Source organism: Passer domesticus, chromosome 7, assembly GCF_036417665.1.
Source record: "Passer domesticus isolate bPasDom1 chromosome 7, bPasDom1.hap1, whole genome shotgun sequence".
In the NCBI taxonomy this organism is placed as follows: domain Eukaryota; kingdom Metazoa; phylum Chordata; class Aves; order Passeriformes; family Passeridae; genus Passer; species Passer domesticus.
Window position 1 is genome coordinate 59962870 of NC_087480.1, and position 20834 is coordinate 59983703.

General features: G+C 44.3%; 1 protein-coding gene across 23 annotated transcripts in view; it reads left to right on the plus strand.

Annotated features, from left to right (window-relative positions):
• Positions 1 to 20834, plus strand: part of NFIA (nuclear factor I A) — a 406668-nt gene that overhangs the window by 369387 nt on the left and 16447 nt on the right. For 13 of the 23 annotated variants that reach the window (XM_064429047.1, XM_064429048.1, XM_064429053.1 and 10 more), the window contains one exon: positions 7393 to 7484. The exons of 3 other annotated variants lie outside the window; for them this stretch is intronic. In XM_064429047.1, coding sequence (XP_064285117.1) covers positions 7393 to 7484 — 92 coding nt within the window. Of the gene's footprint in view, positions 1 to 7392; positions 7608 to 20834 lie in introns of those variants that run through there. 7 more of the 23 variants (XM_064429042.1, XM_064429040.1, XM_064429044.1 and 4 more) reach the window with 1 other exon arrangement.

The following is a 20834-nucleotide window of genomic DNA, read 5'->3' on the forward strand; positions in this document are numbered from 1 at the left end:
ATGGTTTTGTGATAAGTTGTGTCTCAAGCCAGGCTTTACAGGGTAGATCCCACATGGAAGTCAGGCAATTTCCTTGAAAACATCCCTGCTTGTACACACTGGGCTAAACTAACAACCCTTTCCAGTTTACTTCAATTGTCATTCTTTTGGGAATAAATCTTCCCAGATTAAGCCAGACATCTTTCCCTTATGCCGTGCATTTGAGGCAAGAAGTTTTGGTATGTCTTAGGGCCAGGGAGAAAGCTCTAATCCTCTCCCACCACCCACACGGCTCCCATATGCATTTTGTATAGCCACAAGTCAAATTTACGAATTCCTGGATACACACTTGGGGATAGCACTTTGGAGTCACTCTTCTGGGAAACAAATGCAATTCAGCTGTGTCTGATGCTTTAAAAAAAAGTCTGGATGTTCAGGGAGTTAATTGTGAAATGATTTAATGAAGCTATGCTCAAACTGACATTTAAAAACAAAAGGGAAGCTTTCAGTGCTTTAATGGCAACTGTAGGGGACTTGTTCCACAGTGAAGGGAGTCCAAATAACATCCACAAACAAAAATCAATCTAATCGAAAGAGCAAATCCCTTTGTGTGCTTTTCAAGCTTATTATTTAAATGCTATATGCAACCACTGCTGGATGTGCAAAGAGGTACTCACTCTTCAGACCAAGTGAAGCCTACATTTCTAAAGCTTTATACACTGTTCAGGAGACTTGCAAAGGTTCCAGGGGGCATTTTTAAAATCTGGTAGTTCCTCAGAGGTTTTCATTGCCTTCTGCTACACGATAGTGCATCAACTGCAAACTCAGCAAGATGCTCTGGCTCGCTTGGAAATTGAAATGGGTTTTAGTATGAGACAGTCTGGTGAGATTGTGAACACGATCTTCTAGAATCAGGACTTCTCAAATTGATCAGCAGATTTTTGTTGAGTGAAGAAGTTGATTCATTCCCTCCCCTCCGCTCCTCTTTCTGACCTTAGACCAACACTGGTGCTGTCAGGAAGGTTTGACACTTTCCAAGGGGACTTTTGAGTCCTATCAATAAGATTCAGCGGTGGGATCTAAAAGGTTAATGTTTAGTCATAGTTATCACTGAACACAGTCAGCAGTGCCTTACTATTTCCTTGCCTTCAGAACCGGGAAAAACAAAACTAGGTCAGTGTGTACTTGTCATTACGGTTGTGACTCAGTTTACTGGCAGTGTTTGGTGTCAAAAAGAAAAGAAAAAATTCCCAACAACATTTTAGCACTAATCTTAATTTTTATGATATGGTGATTGTGTAAACAAGCTCAGAGTGTGTCTAGCCAGATTCTCAGCTGGCAGAAAAATGGGTATTTCTCCTCTGAAGGGAGCAGGACACCCATCGGTGTCTGCTTGGGGCTGGTCACTGGGCTCTGTGTTCAGCAGACAGCTGCCACGTTAATTGGGAATGGAGGTTTTCTCAAGAGCAGCCAGTTAATGGTATTTAAACAAAAGATTAGGAAAATAATTACTGTTTGTTAATTAGCCACGCTGATGACTAAACATATAGTTCTGTACATATTCAGGCACGCATCTTCCTTTTGGTGAGGGGTTTGAATAACAGTGACTCGAGTTGTAAACAAGCATATAATTTAATTTAGGGGAAAATTTTACAGAAAAGTAGATTATAGGAAATATTTTCTAAGAAAAACTATGACATGTAAACCAAAGCCAGTGGAAGCATTGGCCACATAAAGAGGAAAGCAAACTGAAGTTTGAGGCGTCGCAGGCAGGGTTTGCCAGGAGGACCCACTGGGCTCCATTCAGTGTGTCAATCAGGACCAACCCTCCATTTCCCTCCGTGTTTATTTTTTCCTTAACTAAATATTAGCCTTCAAACAGCGAGTGCAGATTCACCAGAGTTCCATAAAAGCCTCACAAAAAGGTGTTTTCCATGGTTACGAGCTGCTGGAGCGCACCGGTTCTGGGAGTGTCGCCGGGCTATGGCTGACTGCCCCGCAGAGCTTGAGGATATTGGAAAGTCACTAATGCAACAAAGGCAGGAGTGATGTTAAATTTTGGCCAGACTCTCTCCTTAGCCGTGTGGAAGAGAATGATCCCCCCTCCTCCCTAGGAAATGGAGTGAAAGGGGTTGGCATTTGCTCCATTCTCCTTCCCTTTTTTGGTCTAGCAGAAAGCCCTCAGCAGAAACAAAATGCAGTCACGGCCCAACCAAAAATTGGAATATGGCCCTCCTGAGGGGTGCAGGAGCCAGGAGCAGCTGTTCAATACAGCATGGCCTCCTGGGAATGAGAGCTAAAAATCACAACAAGGTGGTTAATGATTCTCAGAGCAATAGTGAAACTCTCCAGCTGTGACATTAACCAAAACATGAACATTAGTGCTGTCCAAGGAAGGAAGAGCCCCTGGAGATGCACACTGGGGATTTGCCACTACTGGGTGGCCAGGCATGCTCTGGGAGCTGACAATTTCAGCTGTGAATCCTGTGAATCCTTTCCCTTTGGAAAGCCAGCATTTTCCTCAGTCAGATGGCACAATGGAGATAGGATTCACAAGGTTTGGGATGTTCATTTTTCCTCCACAAAACCTTTTTCAATAGAATATATCTTTGATACCAGAAGCAGACCCAACATTATCTTATCTCAGATCTCTTCTTGATTTTCTTTGGTTGGTAACCCATTGCAAACACAACACAATATTTTCTTGAACTTGGCAGTTTTGGGGTTTTATATCTTACTGCCCAAAGCAAACACCACCTCCACTACATTCCACTTGGGCTTTATCACTATCATAATTAAATCATTCCAGAGCAGCCTAAGATACTGCCATCCTGTATTCCCTGACTTTTAAACAGCTTTTTAAAACAAAGTGTTATTTTCTGAGATTCACAACTCTTAACTTAAGTGAACTCATTACTGGTTAATGTCCCTTTGAACAAAAGAGTTTTCTTGTTAAATGGCATTTGTGTCAGGATGAGGAGAATTATCTTGTGGCTGTAGCACAGGATTCATAAAGCCAAGTGCCAGGTCCTGCCCTTGGGTCACAACATCCCGTGGAGCTCTCCAGGCTTGGGACAGAGTGGCTGGGAAGCTGGAAAAGGACTTGAGGATGTTGGTCAGCAGCAGCTGAACATGAGTCCAAGTGTGCCCAGGTGGCCAAGAAGGCCAAAGGCACCCAGCCTGGATCAGCTCTGGTGTGGCCACAGGACCAGGGCTGGGCTGTCCCCTGTGCTGGGCACTGGTGAGGGCACACCTCGAATCCAGTAGAAAAACATGGAAGTGCTGGAGAGTGTCCAGGGAAAGGAATGGATCTGGGGAAGGGTCTGGAGCTCCAGGAGTGGCTGAGGGAGTTGAGGGGGCTCAGCCTGGACAAAAGGGGGCTCAGGGGGAACCTTGTGGCTCTGCTGTCTAGGGGACAGCTAGGGAGTAGTAGGACTCTGGTCTCAGGGAACAGGGACAGAACAAGAGGAAATGGCCTCAGGTCACACCAAGGGAGGTTTATATTTGATATTGGGAAAAATTTCTTCAAAATAGTGGTCAAGCACTGGAGCAGAGGTAGTAGTGTACTCCCCATCCCTGGAGGGATTTAAAAGCCCTGTGGATGTGGCACTTGGGGACATGGGTTAGTGGTGGCCTTGGCAGTGCTGGGGTAGGGGTTGGACTCAATGATCTTAAAGGTCTTTTCCAACCTAAACATTTCCATGATCCTGCAATCAGATTGGCTTTCTCTCCCTTCCTCTGCTATGCATTGACTGAGCACCTTCTGGGCAAGTTTGAGCTCTCTGTTTGCTCTTTTCCCCATCCATAAAAAAGAGGGCTGACTATTATTCAATTTCCTAAAATTTGCAGTTCCCTCTCTGATACTCGGCTGCAGGATGCACTGCAGTAGGAATTGTTCTACTACACCACATTCCTCCAGTTAATCCTCTTTCTGCAGCTTGAGAAACAGGGCAACTCTTCACATCAAACACATGTACCTGTCATCTTGGTCTGTAAAAGGGAGTGGTACATTAGGTCATCACTCTCCCAAATCATCTTTGCCAGTCCTTTTAATCCAGAACGATGATAAATTACACACTCCTGCTCTCAATAGCAATTATTTCAGGAAAGTATATTTAAAAGTAACATTTCCCTACTGCAGGCAACTTTAAAACACACAACATCCCCAAAACTGTTTGTTTGTCTTGTCTTTCATACAATTTCTTGCCATTTTGGCTAAATATCAAAACTGTCTGTGTGAGCAAATGTTCTTTCTCTGCCAGCTCCTGTTTTGCTTGTTCCTGAAGTGAAGCATCATAGCAAATTTGTGGCATCACATTCATTCCCTTGGCTGTGGGCTATGATGTTGCAGACAATCTTTAGTGAATTCCAGTAGCAGAAAGAGCAGGCTGGGCAGGAAGCTGTTGCTCTTCATGCCCAACAGGACACCTATCAGCTGGTGTGAACCAGGGCAGGTCTCTGCCATTCCCATGCAGCAAAGCTGATAAAATCTGGAGAAGATCTGCCTAAGATCTGGCTGCTGTTCCTTGTTCCTTTCCATGCTTTGGCTTTTCCCAAACTGGAGTTTGAAGACCCCAGCATAGGCTTAGCTTATATTTATGCTATAATATAATGTGACCCAGCTTTATCCAGTGAGACAGTTTGCCCCATCCTAATTCTGGGGCAAAGTCTAGGGATCAGACCTCCAGGAATCCCACCTCCATGTCAACCAAGGGTATTTATCTGAAGACAGTAAGATGCAGCTGGAAGTTGATCATGGTCTAAGCAACACTCAGTACTTCTCCGTTTCCTGAAACAAATCTCCCCCTAGCAGGGGAATGTGTATTCCATGTCAGTTTAATATTCCCAGCCAAAATGGCCCCTTCCAATCCACAAACATCCCGGGACATTTTACAGCAAAGAGGGAACAGCACCTTGGGAGAGTCCAGTGTAAATCCTCTGCATATTTGTCGTTTTGGTGCTCTTCCCTCCTTGGCTTCATCAGTGCAGTTATATGACCTGAAGGAAATACCAAGCTGACATCTGAGTATTTTCAGAAAGCAAATTAAACATCGTTTGGAGCGGAAGGAAGGTATACATAGCAACTCACCCAGCGAGCTTTGAGGGGACTTTTGTGCATATTGCACACTTTTCAAATGCTTTCGAATTTTTTTGTTTGAACAGAGAAGCCATTTAAGTCAGCATTCTGCTGGTTCCCCTTTGATTTTCTACCAAATATCACAGCAAAAGTATCTGCCAGCGGGGAACTGTAAACAAGATCTTGAGTTCCTTCCCTTCTGGGTGGAACTTACCTGCTCCAAGGGATTAAATGGCCTCTCCACTCAATCTGCTTCTTTAAAAGTAGACCAGGAGAACCAAACAACAGATGTTTGATTTGTGAGCTCTCAGTTAATTTTCCCCACTGTAGAAGGAATTCTTAGTCTTGCACAATATTAGTTCGTTATTTTTTAAAAAAAAGAATACCTCCACAAAGGAGAGCACAGAAGAATCTTAATACAAGGCACTAGCAACAGGGAAATGCCCTTTGCAAATATGTGGCTTCTTTGAATTATTAACCAAATTAACATGGTAAAAGTGACGAGAACATCTCACCAGATCTACTCAGTAAATTTCTTCCTTGATTTGCAGGTAGGAGTAACATCCAGCTTACCTGCTCATAATATTCAAGCTTCACCACGATTTGCAAAACCATCTCAGGAAGATGAATGTTAAAATTACTTTAAGACTCTGTGAAGGAGAAGTGTTCCTTGCATGATTTTTGCAAGTGTTAGCTTCTTGGAGAGAAAAGCTCACCTCACCAGAAACAAGTGGGAAAAATTCCTGCTTAGAATCCAGGAGTGCCTTATCTCCCCTCATATCAGTAGGAAATGAAGATATGCAGTTCCTGGGGTGATTTCAGGGAATCTTGACAAAGGGAGTTTTCTGATGAAACTGTGAGAGCTAAGAGGCATCACAAGACATTTGTGGGACTTCAAGGATGTGGTTCTGCATGCTCCTGGACTTGGGAACTCATCACCCAAGGGCTGTGTGGGAGGCAGAACATCCACATGGTCCAAGTGCAGATTGGACATTGGGTGAGAAATCCCTCCAGGGCCTTGAATACAGGAAGTCCCTGAACTGAAAATAATCAGAGGTGGGAAAGAATGGGAGAAAGTAAATATGTGACCTGTTTTGGTTGCATCTGCTTATGACTTCTAAGAGAGGTGACAATGGCCAAGGTGGAGCATTGGTCTGATTTGGCAGTCTTAAACCAAAAGCTCCTCCTCTTCATTAAACATTTGCTTTCAGAAAGGTAAAAGAGTTTCCTCCACACAGCCAACTCAGTGTCTTCTCTGACTCTTAACTCACTTTACTTTTCTGTAATGTTGAGGCCTCAACATTATATTTAGCCTGACTGGAATTTGGCAAGTAACTTTCCTTTTACTATTGTTTTTTTTTGTCTCTTTACTGGATAGTTAGGTTGTCTGGGGATTTTATTCAGCAGAATGCATTCCCATAAATATATTCAAAATAGATAGGAGCCCTCTTTGTATTAAGGCATCTATTTGCGTTATTCGAATTTAGATCTAAACATGCAAAAAACTGAGGAAGAGAGACGATTGCTTGAGGGTTTTCAAATGAGAGGAAGACTAAAAATGCATTGAAAGCTTTTGGATGTGGAAGTACGTGGCATTGTGGACAGTTGCAGTGGAGAATATAATGCAACAATAAAATCATTAAAGTACTTCAAGTTTGGAAGTAATCTGGGTTCTTGGCTTGCATTGCATTTAATAGCTTTACATTTATGGGAGCCACTCCAGTTTTTAAAGGCAGCTCCAGCCTTCAGACTGATTGCACTTACCACCCCAGTGAAACTGCAACCCATTAATTTTTTACCGAAAGGATCTTCCTAGTTTGTCAAACACATCAAGTGAACATTTTAGAGAGTGCAGACCACAGCAGTATGAAAACCAAAACTTTATATCCAGTGAGAACGCTGGATTAGCATGAAATAAAGGGTCTGATTCTGTTAATGAGCACTTAGGTAATTCCATTGCTATACAAAACTCTGTTAAAAATAGAGATACCAGACATTCGAGTGAAAACAGTGAGGACCTGCAGAAATCTCCTGTGCCAGCCCATCATGGAAAGGCCTGCAGTGGTTCTCCTTCAGGCTGCAGAGCTGCACACCCTCCCCTGAGCCCACGTTTGTGGCCGTCCCCTTCTCCCAGCAGCCCAGTCCCCTACGTGTCGGTCCCCCCACCATAAAGCCCAAACCTTTCCAGTGTCTCGAACCAAACTCTCGCTCTCTAAAACGTTCGCACATTTCTATGTCAAACATCTGCTTAGGTGGCTCTGAGACAGTGTGTTTTGGTGTTGTTCGTGTGCAATCTAGTGCCGCTTCCTCAACGCATGTGTCCCTTCCCTTCACAGCCTACTCGACACCCAGCACCTCCCCCGCAAACCGATTCGTCAGTGTTGGACCACGGGATCCAAGCTTTGTAAATATCCCTCAACAGACTCAGGTGGGCCGCTTTCGACTTCTCTGTTTGCCTGCAGCCTCTTCTCCTCCTCCTCCAGTGTCCTCTAACGTGTCCCCGCGGAGCAGCTGCCCTGCCGCTGTCACTTCACCCACATGGTCTCAGTAACTACAGTGAAATGTCACTTGCAGTTTGTTTGTCTGTTGTGGTTTTTTCTTTGTTTTGTTTTTTTTTTTTTTTTAATTTATTTTTGGGGCTTGTGTGGTGATAACGCTGCTTTCATAGCTGGAAGGACCTCTCTCTGCTTTCTAAGGTGTTGGCTCCCAGTTGTTTGCTCTAGGGCCGGGGTTTCAAAGGCTTTGGCTCCAACCTGCTCCCCAGGCACTGCATTTAAATGTGTTTAGATTAGATGGTAGGAAGAAATCTTTCCCTGCGAGGGTGGGGTGTCCCTGGTACAGGTTGCCCAGAGAAACTGTGGCTGCCCCATCCCTGGGAGTGTCCAAGGCTAGGCTGGACAAGGCTCGGGGCAACCTGGGCTAGTGGAAGGTGTCCCATGAAACAAGATGATCTTTAGGGTCCCTCCCAACCCAAACCAGTCTGTGATATGTAAAAGGAGCTCAGAGAGACCCATCAGGTACCAGTGCCCTGTAGTCTCCCAGCAGTGACTGCTCCAGTGACTTCCATGTAAAAAAAAATACTCAAATTCCTGGTTGGCCATTTGTATGGTGGGCTTTGAGCGAGCAGATTTTTGTGATTGTGAGCACATCTGTTTTCCTTATGCAAAGAGAAAAAAAGTCCAGTTGCGGCAGGCCTATAAAGCTGGGTTAGCTGAATTCATGGTCCTGCTATGGTCAAATCAGAAGCTCAAGTAAACATTTGTGTTTCTTTAGGAGAAGGACGAGATTTAAATGTGCTTTTTCCAAGCTGTATCAAATTCCCAGGGTCGATTAAGAAAATAGTTGTTGGCAGTTTTGTTAGCAGCTAATTTGAGCCAGATGTTGAAAAAATTAAGTCTGGGCTTAATATCACGTTATCATGGGGGGGAAGGTATAAAAAAGTGAGCAGAGTTAGTGCTTTAGGACAACTGTAGTTTATAGTTTGAAGTGATTGCTTGACTACATTGCAATTCTTTTAAAGGTCAACTACACAAAATATTTGTGATTTTGTTTTGAGCTGGTTGCAGTGACTAAAAAGCAATAATTCAAATAACTGGCAAACTGGGCATTACTACCCTTGGCTCTTGTAAGTTCTTACAATGGTTTATAGGCTTCTGAATAATTAGTGTGCAGATTAATGGCTGTCACATGCCACAGGAGGTGCACGAAGACAGACTCCTCGTTGTGATGGCTTCAGCACCTCCACTGTCACTGAAGCACAGGTCACTCATTCCCAAAGATTTCCAGTTTACAGGGCTGCATGCAGCTGCCTGTGAGCACAACGTGGTTTTTTGCTGTCTGCTCTTTGTGTACAATTTGTTAGGGGCTTTAGTTTATAGCTCTGTGCACAGCACAGGTTAAACTATATCGAATCTCAAACCTTCTCTGCATTAAATAGGGTCACAGAAAGTACAGCAGCAATGCAGAGAGGGGTTTAACCCGTCAGATTCTGGGGGGTTTTTTCATGCCTTAACAAAACTCAGCCTGCACCCCACTTTTCCAGCCTTGTGCTTTATGGGGGTCATGGGTGTGACAAGTTCTCATGCACCTTCCCATTTAAATCATATTTCTCCATTTGTTTTAGAAACAACTGGAATACACAGAAATTCGCTGAAATTGAGAAACAGGAATGTTAAGGTGTACTGCTAAAGTCCTTAAGCATTTGGTCTTTTCCTTCATAGCTCAGGAAACCTGAAACCCTTTGGAGAATGCTACTTACCTTTTCCAGAAGACTTGAAAAACTCCTAGTTGGTAAATTGATTATGTAGTAAGACACAACAGTATTAAGTCTCCAAAGATATTTAAAACTTACTTGCATCCTGCAGCCTAAGTTTCCCAGATAAGTTTGTTGACTGTAAACTTTTATCCTCCTTATTTATGACTTAAATCATTTTAAAGTGCTCTAGCGTTACTTTAAGTGCTCCTCTGTAATGCAGTGTAGTGAATAACAATGCTGTACAGTGAAAAACAATACTCAAGCACAGCTTTCAATTAAAGTCTAACATGCTGCAGTGGGCAAGGAGACTGACTTCCAGTCTCTGACTCCAGCTGCATCTCCCTGCTTCTATACATCATTACACCACCACAACCCACTTGATACTAAATATATAATTTATCAGCAAACTCACTACTTATTTATGAAAGAACTCTGAAGTTGACTGTGCTTTCAGTCAGAGAAGTGAGGTAGAAGTGCTAACTGCAATGATTTGGGATTTACGTAGCATTCCTCTAAACAAAAACAGGCTTCTGTGCTCCTTTTTGCAGAGCATTAGGATATAGAACGACCACTTAGGATATTTTCAAAATCAGAATGTAAAAACACATAGGACTGTGTTATTAAAAGCAGCTGGGGTGGCTCCTTTCCATCAGGATCTTTAGAGTACATGCAAAGTCAGGCTAAGATACAGGTCTTGAGGACCACTAAATGTCAGGGACACAGCTCCCTGAGACAAGAGGACGCAGTGAACACTCCAAGCTTCTGGTAGTCAAGCTTAAACATAAGGGTTAAGTGACTCTTTACTGCTGGAACAATAAAATAAAAATGAAGGCTGTATCTGAACATCTGCTTTTTAAAAACTATAGTCCAGCTACAACCCATATGAAAATATTTTGGTCAGATTTTTGGTGGCTCTGATGTTGTCTTGGTGGAACATTGCACTATAAGCACTATTTACACATCATCATCATCATTATTAGTCTTCAAGTGCTGCAGAAGTCAGTCTGTGCACAGGGATGTGGCAGCTCCACGGAGCAGGAGTCACAGTTCCCATACATGGGCATTCCCAGAACATTGGAATAAAATCCCAGGCAAATGTACAATGGGCTGGGGCAAGGATCATTCTGTCCTGGGCTGTCTCTAAACAACCAAATACAGTGCCTTTCTTAATCAGTATTAGAAAAAATATCAGTAGACATTTCCATTAGCACTATGTTCTGATTTATGTCATGTTGTGGCAAATGTAACTCCTTAAAGGAATTTTACAGAGTTTATATAATATTTATTAAAAAGTCATCTTCCTTGTGTCAGCAAAGGTTGCAACAGGACAACCAGTCCATCACAGAAGAGGGAAATAAACTGCTTTAAGTCAGTAGTTCTGATTTGGTAACAAAAGCACCCACAGGGCTGTTGGCTTTGCCTGGTTTTAGCAGTTTCCAGACTTTTCAGTTGGTCTGGTTTTGCACCCACTGCTTACACTGTCCATCACTCTGCCACTCCACTCACTGCACAATTGTCCTGTCTTGGGGCTTGTTTGAATCTAAATATCTGTTTGAGCTATTAGAAGCAACACTTGACTTGGCCTCCCCTGTATATGTTGACAAAAAGGCACAGGTGTTGTAACCTTTGCTTGATAAATCATTTACTTTTGCTACTTGACTTGCAAGCAATATGGGGGCATCAGCTTTTTAACTGCCTTTTCCATATGCAAATCAGAAATACAGGATGCCTGGGGTACAGGGGGCTCTGGTTTCAAAAGCAAGTTGGTCTGGATACCTCATGACTAAGTAATAGATACGTCTCTCATATTGCCAGGGACTTGAAATACAGAGGGTGGTGGAGGGATGGGAAAGTCCCATCACATTAATTAGGGACCAGCCTCTCAGTAGCACCAATGTGCATGAAGGAGTCTGCATTTTGAGGTGGTTTTTTCCTAAAATTAATAGTGAAACACAGGCTATGGGCTGAGAGTGCATGCAGCTGGGAATGTTAAACCAGCAGCCTGTGGCCAGGGTTTGCCACTCACCACTCCAAATGCTGTTTGCTGCTCTCTAATGCCCTGGCTTTGCTCTAGGGTACAAAATTCCTTTAGGGATCCGCGTGCTCTGTACTCATCATGCTGCAGCTCCACTTCACACTAAACATTGTTTACTATGCTGAGTCCTGTTTGCCACCTACTTAGCCTACGTCTTCCTGGAAATTGTACTTGGGATGCTAAAAACAGCTCCTGAAAAACGCATGCCTGCTCCATCTAATCACTCCTACCTGCCACTGGCCCATGTGCCCTGCACAGGGAGGTTGTGAGGATGCAGGGAACAGAAACTGCCTCCTACTGCAGACACCCAGGCAGAGAATCAACCACTTTGCCCTGTGAGAAAGTGAATCCTGTAGCCCTGACCAGCTGTTTCAGGGAAAATCCCTCTCTAGTTGTAAACACGCTCTATATCAGATCCATCCCAGGTAGTTTCTAAAAACTTAGTTAAGCACAAACCCAAATATTTATTCCCTTGGCTTTCTGTAGGAAAAGATAAAACTTATTTCTAGAAGGACAGAAGTAGAAACTCTTCTTGGTTCTGCCTTTGCACAATCCCAAAGCACAGTCAGATCCTGGATAATAAGCAAAAGTCTTGTGTTTTCACACTTTCCCTGGTGGGGCCCTAGAGCCACCCAGCTGCAAGAGAGCTCCAGATAGAGGTCATTCTTCATAGCACTAAACAACTGGAACAAAAGGCCTGTAACCTGCCTAGAACACTGAAATAAAGTTTTTTAAAAAAAACCCCAAAAGTCAAACAAGCTTATCTAGGCAGCAAAATAACAGGTATGAAAACGAGCAAGCTCAGCAGAACAGCCTTATAAAGACCAGGTACAAAAATGCACCCTGTGAAATACATCTTTAAAAGAGCAATAGTAACTTAGGAGGGAAATCACTGAAGTTTAGCAATGTGTTTATAGTACAAGGAAATTGCTAACTCCTTTAGATCTTCTCCTGCTCCCTGCCCTTCCCAAATTAGACAGTGGTATCTTTGTAGCTTTCTCCTTTTGGGCTTTTATTTATCTCTAAAAAAACCACAGCATGCCTCAGGTGCATCCACAAACCTAATTGTACAATTATTTTCTTTCCCAGAGACAAGGCAAAGCTTGTTTTGCTTCCCCACAAGCCTTTTTTTTTTTTTTTTTTTTCTAGAGAGCAAACTGCAACCTGCAATTTTTCACTGGCAGCACTTTAAAACAAAGGGCATGAGAAAAAAAATGAGCTGGATGCTGTGTCCTGTAGGATAGCAGATGTGAGCTCTGTCAGACCTGGGGGGGAGGCGAATTCCAGAGGAGAGGGTCCTTCTGTGAGAGCAGCCAGGCGCTGCTGCCCAGACTCTGGAATCCGAGCAGCGTGGTGCAGGTGATGCCCCTCTCCAGGAGGCAGGCAGGGAAGCAGCCCTGTCTGTGGCAGGCCCCAGAAGTGTATAGGATCCATAGATCAAAGTCAGCACCTTGCCTGGGAAGCTGATGCAGCTCCTGCAGCGCTTCGCTCCTGCGGCTGAAACCGCGGAGCCGCTCTGTGCCCAGGTTCCATTGCCACCCTATGGAAGAAAGAAACCAGTGCACACATTTTTCTCCTCTGCACAAATCCAACGTCTGCCTGGCTTCAGGGGGATTTTCCATCCCTGCTGCTCACTGCCACTGTGCCCTGCCCTTTGCCCCCTCCCAAGGGGACACTGAGCCCCACGCAGCTCGTGGCCATGTGCTTTTTAATGAGCACCAGGGGCTGCCTGGCCTGGCTGCCTGCACACCCTGCTGCCTTCATCCCTGTTCCCAGAGCCCAGGAATGGCACTGGTCAGACAGGCAGGACCTGCTGGCCCTGGGGGACAGGGGTAGGGCAGGGTTTTGTGGCACTGTGCTGACAGCTGAGCCATCGCCTGGCTCTGCACACCTCAGAGGAGGGGCATGGCAGAGAACAGGAGAGGCTGTAGGAAAGACACCAGGCCTCTTGTTTTGGTGGTTTTATTTTGGGTTTTGGGGGTTCTGTGCAGAGCTGTTTATAAGCCAGGTCACAGCTACTTCTTGCTCAGAGGACTGTTCCTCCTCAGGATTAGAATACTCATCCTCGAGGCTGGATGTACTGCTTGTGTCTGAGTGTGAATGGAGATAAAAACCACTAACTTGGAAGCATTTGTTAGGCTCAGTCCTCTAAGAATTCCATATTCCATACAGTAACCTCCCTAAGCCAGTACATGTGTCCAATTTCAGCTGCAAAGCACTTCTAAGCACACTTGAATGTTCATTTTCTTTCTCTTGGCCTGTCCAGAAAATATAGTGAGAGGTTCAGAACACGATTTCCATGAAAGAATAACATCTTTAGTGTGTAAAGAAGAGAAATTTGCATAGATCAGGTATAAAAACAGTTTTGGGGCGTGGAACTGTTACTTTCTGCTGAACTTAGAGGGCTTACTCTGCTCCTAAATCCTCCAGGGATCTGTGGATTTTCCCATATTGGCAAAGGAAAGTGGAGGCTGCTCTCCTCCAAGACCTGGAGCCCCCTTATGATCACTCAAAGTTTTGATCTCTGTCCAAAAAGTGCTTTTCTGTTGCACCAATGGCATCAGGCTACTGACACATGACCTGAATTTTGGTGCTGTGTTTCCTCTTCCACCCAGGATGTAGGAATACCATTCTGAACTTGAGGGTGGCCTGGAGACAGCCCTGAAAGTGCAGTGTGAGCCTAGAGAGAGTGTGGATAGCAAATTCCACTCTCAGGTCAGTTCCTAAAAAGAGCTGAGAACGGCACACCTCAAAAAGAAAGCACATGTTGCTCTATAGAGGTAAAGATTCACAGAAAACTTCTTAATGCCATCATGTGGCTGCATCTTCAGAGTGGGATGGAGCCAAATCAGTCCCAAAATGCCTGGGTTAGTCCTCAGCAGGGGAAGTCGTTGTTCCTGGGCTTTTTCTTCCTCCTCCTCCTCGTAGGCTCTGGTGAACAGTTCAGACTCTTTTTTGGAAACCAGCACTCAGCATCCTATTTCCAGTAGATTTAGCATAGAATTATTTACAATGGACATAGAAGAATTTCCCAAACTAAGCAATTAAACTTACTGAGTTTTCCCCCTCCTCACAATAACCAGGAAGCCTGTGCGTAAGGCTGCCTTTCTGTGGGTTTTATGGCCATTACTTACTCCACAGTGGGGGAGAAGAAAGGGAAGAAGTAAGTGTGGGCCTGGTGGGAAGAGTTGGCAAATGCAGAAATATGATGAATGAGCTGGAGAGATTTAATTTCTTACTAAATTCTCTACAAGCTGTGTAACCTTTCTTTAGCTAAACAATTACTCTAAAAGGCAATGATTTTCTGTGTTTTCATTGAAAAGTCTTCATAATAACAATGGCCTATGTTCTCCTTCTTGAAGAACTTCTGCCAAAAAACAGTTTTCTTTTTTCCATTCAGCAGGAAACTTTCTTTTATTTTTATTTTTTCAATCTCATATTCCCCGCTAACATGGATTTACAAGGCCTACCACTTACTGCATGGGGCTGGGAAGAAGCTTCCCCTCAGGCCAAATCATTTTGGTCCATCTCCTTTTGTAGGGATTCTTGCAGCTTCCTCCCAAGAGGACTGCAACCACTGTCAGAGACATAATACCAGACCCAAGTGGCCATTTAAGCTGACAAAATGTGACATTCCCTGTGTTCACAGGTCAGGGGACATAGGAGGGGATTCCCAGATTTGTTTTTTGATGGACAGGCAGCAGTTCCTGCTGTGTTCTGGTGGGTGCAGTTGTGGGGAGCATGACTTTGGTGTAGTGGGGGAAAAGTCATCAGGTGTTTAAGTTAATGAGAAAATGAGATGAGCTGATCCTCCCTGAGCCACAGGGTCCAGTTTAGGGCCTGATTCCTGCAAAATGGAGTCTTGGAAAGGCTTTTGAGGGTGCAGCATGGGCAGAGCACTGCTCACACCCCTACGTTCACACACACAAACGAAGCCAGGCTAGGGCAAGGTTATGGTTCTGTGCCCCTTGCTGCTGTTGGCTGGCTTGGCTGATTTCCTGGCCACCACTGCCTGCCCCAGCCTCCACAGCAGATAATGTTGTATTGGATTAGTCTGCTCGCTGCTGCATCAGGCCCACGATCAATTTATTGACTCTGTCAGAGTGGCTAGTACAGTAATTGTTACAAGAGCAGAATAGAAAGCAAGAATGTGTCCACATAAAATATAAAAATGACGTTTTGTTCGTTCTTTCCTCTTTGGCCCTATAGATCTTGATGTGTTTACACAGTGGAGAGCACTTTACTTAAGTTAATCAGCTCCTTCTACATTATTAATTGCGACAGTTAGGGCGCTACGTGGCGGCAAACGTAATATTGAGAGCATTGATCTCACGCTGACGGTGTGGACCTGGGCAGGTTTTGTATTCCTTCCCTCCTTCCCAACTGCTTGAGGGCACTATCAAATCCCATTTCTCTGACTGACAATACGCCATCGATACCATCGATCCCAGCGAGGGGCAGGAGGCTGCACACCAGAAAGAAAGGAATGCTCAGAGAGCCAGCCTTGGGAAGGGGCTGTTGGAAGGTGGTGATGGCAGTAATTACATGCCTGGCCTGATTTCTCTATTTTGTAAAGAGTAATAATTTAAGAGATGAAGTTTCCCAGGTGCTGAAAATTTGCAGAGGTGGCACGATGAGACCTTTTAAAATGTGTGCAGAATGTATACCCTTAAAAAAAAAAGAATAAAAAAAAAGCCATACTGACTTTTTACAAGGGTTTTGGAAGTGCCTTTGAAAGACATTTCATGAAAGTTCAGCCTTTGCAGCTGATACCTATATGAGCTCCATAAATTCCACCCAGCCTGACAAACTCCAGTAGATGTCACATGTGACCTGGATGGAAAAGGTCAGCAGCTGAATTTATGGCTTTTGCATTTACTGGAACATTAAGATTTTTTGCCAGCTGCCATATATACTTTTTAAGAATTCTGCAATCAAAGGATTAGGACCACAGTCTACAATGAAGGTCAAAAATTAAAGGCCACAATCCCTACATCCTTCCCAATGGATAGGCATTAAGCTACCTCTGTTCTAGGAATCACCTTAACTTAATGGCATTAACACAGAGGTCAAGGAGTGAATAAGCTGCAGAGGTGAGCACTTTGCAAAGTAAGACTGTCCTGCTCCAAAATTAATAGTGAATTCCATAAAAAGGGACCAAAAGAAGCCTTTTCTTAACAGAGAAAGAGTCCTCAGTTAGCATAAGATTCCATGTTCCCAAGACACTGAGCATCACCTGCCTAGTGCTGGACTGTCATAGAGAAATATAAATAACACAGACTGGGTTTTCAAAAGAAATACAGCAAAATGACCTTAATTTTGGTAAAACCTGTTTATATTTTAAATTTGACAAAGGTGTCTGTTCTTAGTAAGGATTGCTAACAGCATGGGAAATTGCAGCTTTCAAATTTACCTGGTTTTAGTTTAGAACAGCAAAACATGTCTCATTTTAGGCTTTTGCTTTGATAGCATTTTCTGCTTGAACAGAGGTAGAACTGGAAAAGTTTAATTTAAAACCAGGATTAAAAAAAAAAAATCTCATAAAAACCAAAAGGCTAAACTTAAAAATATTTTCTAGGTTTCCCCTTAGGTGCTTTAGTTATTAATATTCAACTTTGAAAACAGTACTGACACTATAATCATAATATTCTCAGGCATATTCACTTGTGTGACCCAACTGTTAGATCATCTATACAAACACTGGTTATTACACATGAAGAGATGCAGCTGAATGCACTGCAGAAGGCACTGAAATGTAATTTTAATTATGAGATACGAGTAACCAAAGTCACAACCAACACCGTGCAGCCACCTCTGAGGCTGAACACAATAATTTAGGAAGAAATTGTTCCCTGTGGAGATGGGGAGGCCCTGGCACAGGTTTTCCAGAGAAGCTGTGGCTGCCCCTTCCCTGGAAGTGTCCAGGACCAGGTTGGATGGGGCTTGGAGCAAGCTGGGATAGTGGGAGGAGGTGTCCCTGCCCTGCGGGACATGAAAAAAGACAGGCTTTAAGATTTCCTCCACCCAAAATCATTCAAAGATTCTATTAATTTCTGCATTGCTTGGAGCAGCTTTATACAACTTCAGGTATCCTTTTGTGCCTTTTCTGTAACTACATCTTCTTAAATATGACGACAGAAAAACTACCTATTTTTAAAGAAAAAAAAAAGGATAAACTGAGACATTGTATTTGCATGCGGTGTTGGGTTTTTTCATCTTGGCATGTGCTAAACAATGAGATTTGAGATTTTGGAAGGACACTTTGACACATTATATTCCTTGTTTGGCTATTCCCTGGTTTGTTGGGGTTTTTTTAAGGACTTTCTTGCAGTCCTTTAGGTTAAAGATCATGTCTGAGAATCTGTGGTATGGGACCCGGCTGTACATTCATTGAAGCTGATGAGAGGAGGAGATGGAAGATTTGTTATTGGCAGGAGTTTGTTTTAGAAATACAATAACATTTTTGTTTAATTATGCTTCTCTTTTGCTTATATCTATGCACAGTAGAGTAAATCTAGTCTTTTTCAGATAAGATAAAGGTTAAAATTCACATTTTCTTTATGGGGAGGGTTTGCAGTGCAGTCTTTGTGTATCTGTGGAGTTTTATTTTGTGGTTGAAGGTATTAACTCTCAGTGACTCTAAAGCCATTTTCCTTGACGTAGAGATGGGTTTGGGGTTTTCCCAAATTACTGGTCTTGTGGGCTAAATTTTAACTTTTTAGACCAGGTTGGATGGGCAACTTGGTCCAGTGGAAGGTGTCCCTGCCCATGGCAGGGGGTTGGGAAGATCATCTGATCTTTAAGGTCCTTTCCAACCCAAACCATTCTGTGATCCCATGATTTCCCAGCGAGGGAGGCTCCACAGGCTCTTTATAAACCCTCTTCCTACAAGCACCCAGGACAGAACTTGTCCCAGTAGTGGTAACTGCTTTATCAGTGCTGTTGATGTGAGTGAGTCTGAACAGAGCTCAGATTCTTCTCCTGGAAGCTCTTTGGGAAAACAAGGAGTAAAAGTAGTAACATTTAGGGGAAGAAAAAGGGGGGAAAGAAAGCTGGAGGAGAGCTGTAGTTAACCATACAATGGAGCAGCTTGCTTAGGGAGTACAAAGAGCCACTTTTACACAGGCTATTTTCAGGGAAAAGCCTCACATTCAGTGACTCACAAAAGCGAAGAGGCACCTTTTGATTTTAAGTTCAAGGTTTACATTAGTAATTTTGTCTGTTTTCTCTGTTAGTATTAATTAAATTGAGATAGTTTAATTAGTATTACTAAATTTGATCATTAGTAGTAATTCATTCTGCCTGCCATACTGCACAAATATGATGAAGCAGAAATAACTAAATTGTTTAATTTCATCTCATTTAATGACTTTACACTCCACCAGGACTTTCACTGGCATCTCACAGTATGTGTGAAAATTGCTCCAAGCTAGGCCAAGACCCAACTCCCTTTAGCCAACCATGTCTAATACATCCTTCTTCATCCAAAGATGGATCATGTGCTGCAAAGCCTTTTCCCGTTTCTCCAACGGAGAGCTGGCAACCTCTGGAGCCTGGGGTGGTCTTTCCCTGCCCCACTCACACAGCTCCTGTAGCATCCTGACCCCAATGGCCCCATGGATCTCATCCCTGGATGGGGTTCCTCACAGCATGATGGAAATCCCTTCATGGATCCCCAGAGCTGGATCCCTGAGCACAAGCATGATGCACAACCTTCCACTTTTCTTAGAGCAGTTTAGCAAGGTACAAAGCATCAGGAAATATGCAGATGTCAAAAGTTCCCACGTTCAGGAGAGGTTTTTTTTGTTCAGCTCAATGCCCTTTTGGCTTTCTCTTTTTAAGAGGAGTTTTGGGAAGGGGGGGTTTCCTGATGAATTGAGTCATTATTCCTCCAGCTCACTGTCTTCTGTAATTTTAAGGTCAAAAGTGCCAGAGTTGCCTCTGCGCTCCTATTTCTGCCTGTGTTAATTTGGAGACTGGTTTTGATCTCCTTGCCCAGTAACACCTAGGACTTGCCAAAATCCGAATTCCTCTTCCTTTTTTGCGGTCTCCAAACCCAGCCTTGCTCTACCCGCCTCTCAAAACATGCTGTTGTCTTGGCCCCTTCGTCCTGGGGTCCCCAGCTGTCCCTTGCCTGGAGTGTGCCCTGCCAGCCCCACTGTTCCTGCTGCCCCCATTCCAGTTCCTCCCCTGTGCCTCCCAGTCTCCACCAACCCATCCCTCCTGCTTTTTGCCCTGCTTTGATCAGGCTGGGCACACTTTGCTGTCCCCACAGAGCTGCTCATTTCTTCACTTCACCCAGCAGAGAGCACAGGCAGGGACCTGACTTTGGGGGGGATTTTGGAAGGAGTGCTTGCTCTCCTGTCCAGCCCAAGTTATTCTCTCCCCTCGCTTTCCTCTGTGTGCTCTGAAGTACTCTCAGGGCAGTCAAAAAAAGCAACTGAGCTACCTTGGGTAGTTGTAGGTCAACCCACGATGGGTCTTCTCCCATTATGCCACAGGGAGCCCCTGGACAGGGCTGAGGTGGTGGATGGGTCCCCTATAGCTCCACTGGGGCTGTCAGAGCCAGGATGATATAGGTGCTGGATGACCAGGACAAGGAAAGGCCACCTCAGCCTTCAACCTCTGTAGGCTGTCGTGACATTTCCCTCCTCCCTGCTCTCCAGTGGAGAAACGGGGCAAAAAAAGACTGAGAACTACCTTTTGTACCCCAAACTGCAGAGCAAAGAGCCACAGCCTCTGTAGCAGCTTGCTGGAAGAACCATCCATCCCACTGGGACCCCTGGGCCCCTCACGTAGCCCGTGTGGCTCGGCCGGCACGGGACGGGGCAGGAGAGTGCAGGGCAAAGCCCTGTGTGTGTGTACGTGTGTGTCTGTGCGTGTGTGCTCGGCTGTCTCGCTGCGAGCCGAGCCTGGGAGGCCCAGGCTGGGGGTTGATTTTCTTTGGATGACTTTCCCCGATTGTCTAAAGCAATAAAAGTAAAGAAACTTTTGGGGGGAGAAAAACGGTGGTTGAGGGGAGATTATTTTTGCAGTCCTGGTGCAGGCAGAACTCCCGAGGCTTGGTGGGGAGCGGGGGGTGGTTTTGCTCGCCTGAGGACTGCAGGAACTGGCTTAAATTGAATAAAACTGTAAGTACAGTACCGGGGACGGCGTAACAAGGAGTTCTGCAAAAGCAACACCACCGGAAAGCACAATGAAGAATAGAGCGGGTTACGCCGCGGTGAAAGTATGTACTGGTTGTTATAACACCGTGCCTCCAGAATAAATTATGTCCCTTTAAAAAGTAATACTTTAACTGTGGAGCTATATAGAGACAATTAAGACGATATTGTTCTCCTCATTTCCCTCCCCCCTCCCCTCCCTCCCTCTCTCTGCAGTAGCTCTGTGGAAACTTTTAATGCTGCAGCTTGAAACTTGGGCCTCTGGGTCTGAAATGCCTGAGAAAGCACTGCGGGCTCTAACTGTAAAACATTCCTTCGGCGGGC